This window comes from Aulonocara stuartgranti, assembly GCF_965226115.1.
Source record: "Aulonocara stuartgranti genome assembly, chromosome: 11".
In the NCBI taxonomy this organism is placed as follows: Eukaryota; Metazoa; Chordata; class Actinopteri; order Cichliformes; family Cichlidae; genus Aulonocara; species Aulonocara stuartgranti.
Window position 1 is genome coordinate 2,389,303 of NC_138947.1, and position 7,181 is coordinate 2,396,483.

Sequence of the window (7,181 nt, forward strand, 5' to 3'; positions counted from 1 at the left end):
TGGAGTTTTATCAGACTGTGAAACACTTTGTGTTTTAAAACAGAAAATATTTGATCTGAATTTATTTTGAAAATCACCGTCACACAGCCGTCTCGTCGCTTTCACAGATTTTTCTGTGAACAGATGAGCAGCAGAAGTTTTCAGCATTTTACATTCAGATGTTTCACAAACTGTTGGATTGTCTGTCTGGGATTTCATAGCCAGTCATGTGACTGCTGTCCCGCCAATCAGCTTCACTGTATGTGAGACTCTTATTGTTTAGCATTAAACTTCATGTTGTCTCAGCCTTTATGATGTGTGTTACTGCATCAAATTCAAAATAAGAGCATAAAAATGAAGCAACTGAAAGTTCTGACAGGACAATAAAATATCAATAGACTTTATTGAATAGAGTTTACAATGAAGATGGATGCAGAGCCATGACTGTAGTTTACAGAATCAAACAGCAGCAGAGACATTTCTGAGACAGAAAAATGTATATTTAATATGATAATAGAGAGCATAAATGCGCGATTCACTGACATATACGGCATATCTACTGTTATATTGCTGGGTGCTCATTTGAACTATAAAGTATGAAGTCAAAAAGCTCAGACATCAGGCTGCTCTGAACACTCAGTTTCACCTTTTTCTCCTCTTGAACTTTCATATGTAGAGACAGGATATCATGAACATTTATATCTGAGACACAGAAGGTCCGCCCACCCGCTCACCTGCAAACTTTAGCTTCACCAATCAGAAGAAACAAAGAGGCATAAAACAGCTCATCAGACACTCTGATCTGAGCTTAGGATAAAGAAGGATGATTTCCAACTGTCAGTCATGCAAAGCTACGCTGTTACAGTCCAGCAGTCAGAGTACAGAGATGGAAATAAGTTGAATTACACAGCAGATCATCTGAGGAACATCAGCCAATAACGTTCAGACTAAACCGACCCACAGTCTTCCTTCTCACAGTAAGTGGCTGTCTCCTCCTCTCTGTGGAAAACCTTCCCATCAGGCTGCGTCCTCCACCTCAGCTTCACCTCCTCAGTGACTCCTTGCTCCACCAGCTTCTCCCTCACCTGAAACACAGTTTTCACACATTAACAGAAGCTCCTCATTAATCAGCCGTTGTTTCTGTAGTGAGCAGAAAACGTTGTTGGTGCTGTTTCTGGGGGAAATGAACTAAATGAACTGGCTGGGGATGAAACTGAAGTCTGGAATTAGGCCTCATTGCCTGTCATTGGTTCACGTCGTCTCCTCACAGTAATCTGAAATTAAGTGACTTCTTCAAGTTACCAGTTAAAAAGGTTAAATAATACAAATGGATGGGATTGCATTAAACGAGCCCCGTATCTCTGCAGCTGTGTGCTGTCACGTGTCCCTGAACCTGCACAGACTCACTGCTCTCTATCATTTCACAGTAGTTATAGCGGTCTGTTCCTTGTATCGGGGCCCGTGTGACCTCTGACCTGCTGCAGGATGGATTCTTGCACTGTGGGGTCGTTCAGGTCTGCAGATCCCGCCCTCAGCTGAACCTTCACTGACCTCAAGGCTGAAGGTTTGACATCTGCAGAGAAAGAAAAGGGCCATTCAATTCAATTCAATTCAGTTTTATTTATACATCACTAAATCACAACAACAGTCGCCTCAAGGCGCTTTATACTGTGCGGTAGACCCTATAGTAATACATATAGAGAAAAAACCAAGCAATCAAATGACCCCCTATGAATAAGCACTTTGGCGACAGTCAGAAGGAAAAACTTTTTCCCTTTTAACAGGAAGAAACCTCCAGCAGAACTCAGAGCTCAGGGAGGGGCGCAAATGGAAGAACGCAGTCTTACATATTTGTTTAATATGTGCGTTGAAGGACATGTCCTGGTCAAAAATGACTCCAAGGTTCCTCACAGTGTTACTGGAGGCCAAGGTAATGCCATCCAGAGTAAGAATCTGCTTAGATACCATATTTCTAAGCTTTTCAGGGCCGAGTACAATAACCTCAGTTTGATCTGAATTAAGAAGCAGAAAGTTAGCGGCCATCCAGGTCTTTATGTCTTTAAGACATTCCTGCAGTGTAACTCATTGGTGTGTGTTATCTGGCTTCATGCACAGATAGAGCTGGGTGTCATCTGCATAGCAGTGTAAATGTATGCTATGTCTTCTAATGATGCTGCCTAAGGGAAGCATGTATAATGTAAAAGTGCTATATAAATAAAATTGATTTGATACTTTACTTAGGCAATCAAATTAAGATAGATTTTATGTTGTTGGTTTTAAAGAACTGGATGGATATTTTAATGTATTTTTTATTTCTATTTTTCAAGAGTTGGAGAAGTGCCCTTTTTTCATAACTTGGCCTACCCTTTTTAGTTTTGTTAATATTGGCAATAGTGAGAAGTACTATGGTTGGATTCAAATGTATTTAACATAGGGCATCTAATTAAGGTAAATGTCATGTTTTTAGTTGGTAGAATCTGATGAGCAATATTTTATTTTATTATTTTTTATTTTGTTTTTCAGTTTTCCTCCTGAGTGATTGCCACCTTAACGTGGTCAGGGGGTTTGTGTGCCTCAGTGACACTAAGATCTAGACCTGCAGAAGCTGAGCCTTCAGGGGGGACACCCAAGTTGGTCAGGTTTTAGGGTAGAGGTTTGACAAAGTGCAATCCAATTACATGACAAAAACAGTTATTCAGAGCACCCCACATTCGCCTCAGCTGCCACCATGTGCCCCCTTTACATTTCTGTCTGCCCCCTCATATATGCCTGTCTAGAACCAGCCCAGCACACCTCCCCCTCGGCCTGTGCTTCGAGATTTCTGGTAGTTAGAATGACTCGGGGGTGTTGATTCATTTAAACTAACATAATCATCCTGCTGCAACCAGGTTTCTGTAAGGCAGAGTAAATTGATTTGTTGATCAATTATTAAGTCATGTACTAACAGAGACTTGGAGGAGAGAGACCTAATATTTAATAATCCACATTTCACTGTTTTACTCTTTGGTTCAGATGTGGATACTGTATTGTTCTTTCTTTGTAATTGTTTATGTTTAAGTTGTTTGTTTCTGGTTTTTAGTTTGTTTTTGTCTGTTTGGGAGCTGACACAGTCTCTATGGAGATGGGTTTTTGGGGGGGTAGCAGGAGGAGAGAAGCTGCAGAGAGGCGTGTAAGACTGCAACTCTGCTTCCTGGTCCCAACTCTGGATAGTCATATTTTGGGGGGTTTAATAAATTTGTCCATATTTCTAGAAATGAGAGCTGCTCCATCCAAAGTGGGATGGATGCCGTCTCTCCTAACAAGACCAGGTTTCCTCCAGAAGGTTTGCCAATTATCTATGAAGCCCACATCGTTTCTGGGACACCACTCAGACAGCCAGCAATTTAAGGAGAACATGCGGCTAAACATGTCACTCCTGGTCTGATTGGGGAGGGGACCAGGGAAAACTACAGAGTCCCACATTGTTTTGGCAAAGTTGCACACCGATTCAATATTGATTTTAGTGACCTCCGATTGGCGTAACCGGGTGTCATTACTGCCGACGTGAATTATGATCTTACTGAATTTACGTTTACCCTTAGCCAGCAGTTTTAAATTTCCTTCAATGTCGCCTGCTCTGGCCCCTGCCGGTGTCTCTAGCTTCACATGTCTGAGAACAGAATCACCAATTACCAGAGTTTGACCCCCGGCGGGTGTGTCGCCGAGTGGGGAAAAACGGTTAGACACATGAACGGGTTGGTGGTGTACCTGGGGCTTCTGTTTAGGACTATGCTTCCTCCTCACCGTCACCCAGCCGCCCTCTTTCCCCAGCTGCTTGGGGTCTGCCGGGGAACAGCTAGCGGGGCCTACGCTATCTTCGGCTGCACCAGCTACAGGGGCCTGGCTAGCTACGGGTGAATGAAGGGTGCGAAGCCGAGTCTCCAATTCAGTAATCCTGGCCTCCAGAGCTGCAAATATGCTACATTTGTTACAGATATCATTACTGCTAAAGGAGTAACTAAACATCTGACACAATGAGCAAGAAAGTGCAGGAGGGACAGGTGAAGTAGCCATGGTGCACGTGAAGATTATACTATGAAAACAGAAGTTATCTAAAGGTTTTTAATTAAATTGCTACGCAGATAAGCTACTCAACTACTACTTCCTGTTCCTGTGTTGAAACAGGAACAGGAAGTGATACTCTACCGCAGACAGAGCAAACACTAAATGACAGCGCCACCCAAAGCATCGGCAGTGCTGTGCCAAGAGTGTCCGGATGAGCCCAGGAGGACCAGACTGTGCAGAAACACAGAGGACAGACTCACCTCTGGAGCAGAGGAAGGGGCGTTGGTCATCACAGTTATGACTGTTGAAGGAGCCTGTTGATCCGACTATTGTGGCACAGTTTACGCTGTCATCAGGCTGCCCGGGCCCCCACGGCAGGTTGGAGGCTGTGCTCGAGTTTGACCACGTCCAGTATTTTCTGTACAGTCCAATCCAGGCTTGATAATAAGATGGCATCATAGAAGCGACCTGGCTGTTGTCCTGCGTGTTGGTGATGGTGCTCAGGTCTGTGTACGTCTGTCTGCAGTAAGACTGAGCATCAGACCAGGTCATTGAGTTCTTCACCAGGATGTGTTTGTTAGTCGCAGCTGAAACAAAAGATCAGACGGATTCAAACCTGCAGCTAAAATGTTCAGTTTGTCAAACCCTGGTACCAAAGTCTGAAACACTCACCGTCATAGCAGACAAAGTAATAAGTAGCTGAGCACGGTCTTGTGGACCATGATCCAGATCCAGTTATTATCACACACTCATCAGTCCCTGGCTGTCCCGGTGACCACATGTTAAACCAGGATGACTGAACTGGACCAGTTTGAGACCATTTCCAGCCTTTGGAGAGTCCAATCCACGCCTCGGTGCTCCCCGCCCTTTTCTGGGCTTCCTGGATGAGAGCTGAGCTGTTAACGATGGCGAGGTCAATGTACTCATCTCTGCAGTATTGCTGAGCATCGTTCCAGGACTTCTGCAGGTCAACCAGGTGGAGCTGTCTGACTAACTGATCAGACTGAAGATGGCAGACCATCACGTAACCTGAGAGGACACGAGTCAGTCAGCGCGGTCACAGACTCACCTCAGCTCGACTATTTTAGTCATCAGGAGAATAAATTCTTTACATGCTACCACAACGCAAACTTTTTGTTGACATCTTTAAAGACGTGAATATATGTTAATATATGTGTCCTTCAAAGGATGTGTAACTCGTGTACTGGTTAAAAGCTGTTTTACGGTGCCTGTGGACACCTACACACTGGTTTCCTGCTCCAGGGCGAAACTCTCACATCAGCTTAAAAAGCTGCTTTAACAGTGCTAAGTTTGTTTTTCACTCTGGCCTTATTGCACATGTATTTGGACGATTTTTCCTCTTCAGTGTGCACAATGAAGGAAAACGACGTGTTAGTGGTCGAGGCTCAAAGCTGAACAACACGTGCACTAGGGCTGGGCCATATTATACCGTTCACGGTAATACCGGTACAATGTTAGGCAACAATAAGAAAATGAAATATCATGATAAATATTTTTGGTCATATCGCCCTGCTCTAACGTGCACATGGACGTGGTAAAAGCAGTCAGGATCTTTTTCAGCGAGCTGACGGGTTTGCAGCGTTTCAGGCTTTCAGTCAGATTTCTACACAGAAAATAAAATCAAGACGTGTTTTTCTCAGCAGTGCACACAAACAGCCACGTTCATGCACTGACTCTTCCCTCCTTTCTTTCTTTACTCTTTTACTTCACTTTATACAAACTCTTACAAACTGCCGACTATTAAACTGTCAATCAAACTTCTAACTGGACCCAAAGAAACCTTTAGAAGTTTAGTTGACATGACAAAGGTCTTTGGAGATTGTACGAGTGTTTCTGTGACTGCTTGAAGCTCGTTTACAGACACCTTTAAAATAATCCCTATGGAGCAGTTCACTTTGTGCTTTCTTTGATTTTCTGACATCAAAAGTTTTATTCAAACTGTAAATGAGGCGACTGAGATGAGTTCACAGACCTGAGAGCAGCAGCAGGATCAGTCCACACCTCTTCATGACTGAGAGCTGAAAAACTGTGAAGACGTCCTCATGAATCTCATCTGCAGCTGCTCGTTCATTATTAATCATAACACTTAAAGCAGCATCAACAAAGAGGCAGCTGTCTCTGTCATTCACTCCATTTCTATCTAATCTAATCATTCAAACAAAACTATCAAACATATTCAACATTTGAAACGTTCAACTTTAAAAATGTTGTCTTCCTTCAATTATCATCATTTTGTTTATTAGAATACCAGACAATGAATGTGTGAGATTATCAAATAAACCAAACATATGCAGAACATACCCGACACGATGAGACTTCTGTGCAGCTGTGACACAGTCAGAACTCTTCATCTGATATAAATGTCATCCTCGCTCCTCCTCCCACGTCCATCAGAGACTTTGTAAAAGTGGTTTTTTAGAAAGCAGCCCAGTGTTCATTAAAGTGTATTTGATTAAAGATGCTCAGAGTCGTTTAACTGAAGATGACTTATTCAAAGTTATTACAGATGCAAACAGACTGACGTCTGGCAGAACGGGCTGTGAACTGGAGCTAAACGAGGTCACAGGCGTCGAACCATGAAACTGGGACTGAGGTTAAACGCAGTAAACGGGCCGTTCGGTTTCAGGCTTCAGTGTCTGTGAGAGGAAGAACATGCTCCTCCTCCTGACTGGAGGTCAGCGTGTCTGCTGCATCATCAGCAAAGATGGACGCACTTGGAAATGTTTGCGTCTTCATTTGAATCCAAGGCCGAGGTTTGCTTGCTGTGCATGTGTTTGCATGGATACAGCGCTGATTCTCTGCCCGACCACTTCAGTCTTATTTGAATAATGTTGTCATTATTAGAATTGGGACAAAAGAGCGTTCAAGCTCGACTCCTCCAAACAAATCAGTGATGATGACGACACAACCCGACACATTTCACATGTCAGTTCCAATCATAGAGAACAAACAGTTTTTATTTTGTTCTTTGTTTGTTTGGCTTCAGCGTCTTTTTAATGATGTTACAGTTTTAGTGCATCTCCTCTAAAAGTGCAAAACGTGCTTTGAGAGTCTCACACAGCACCACTCCCAAAGATGGAGGCTCAGTCACAGACAAATAAAATGCACTGATTTTAAAGTCACCACTAAATTTCACT

General features: G+C 43.2%; 1 protein-coding gene across 1 annotated transcript; it reads right to left on the reverse strand.

Moving 5' to 3' along the window:
* Nucleotides 1-365: 365 nt before the first annotated feature.
* LOC309717653 (C-type mannose receptor 2-like) lies at nucleotides 366-6,342 on the reverse strand. The gene is made up of 5 exons (XM_082552363.1): nucleotides 6,017-6,342; nucleotides 4,696-5,052; nucleotides 4,284-4,610; nucleotides 1,455-1,552; nucleotides 366-1,064 (listed from the first exon to the last, which is right to left on the reverse strand). The coding sequence occupies exons 1-5, from the start codon at nucleotides 6,195-6,197 to the stop codon at nucleotides 927-929; spliced, it is 1,101 nt and encodes a 366-aa protein (XP_082408489.1). The 5' UTR covers nucleotides 6,198-6,342; the 3' UTR covers nucleotides 366-926.
* Between the last annotated feature and the right edge of the window lie 839 nt (nucleotides 6,343-7,181).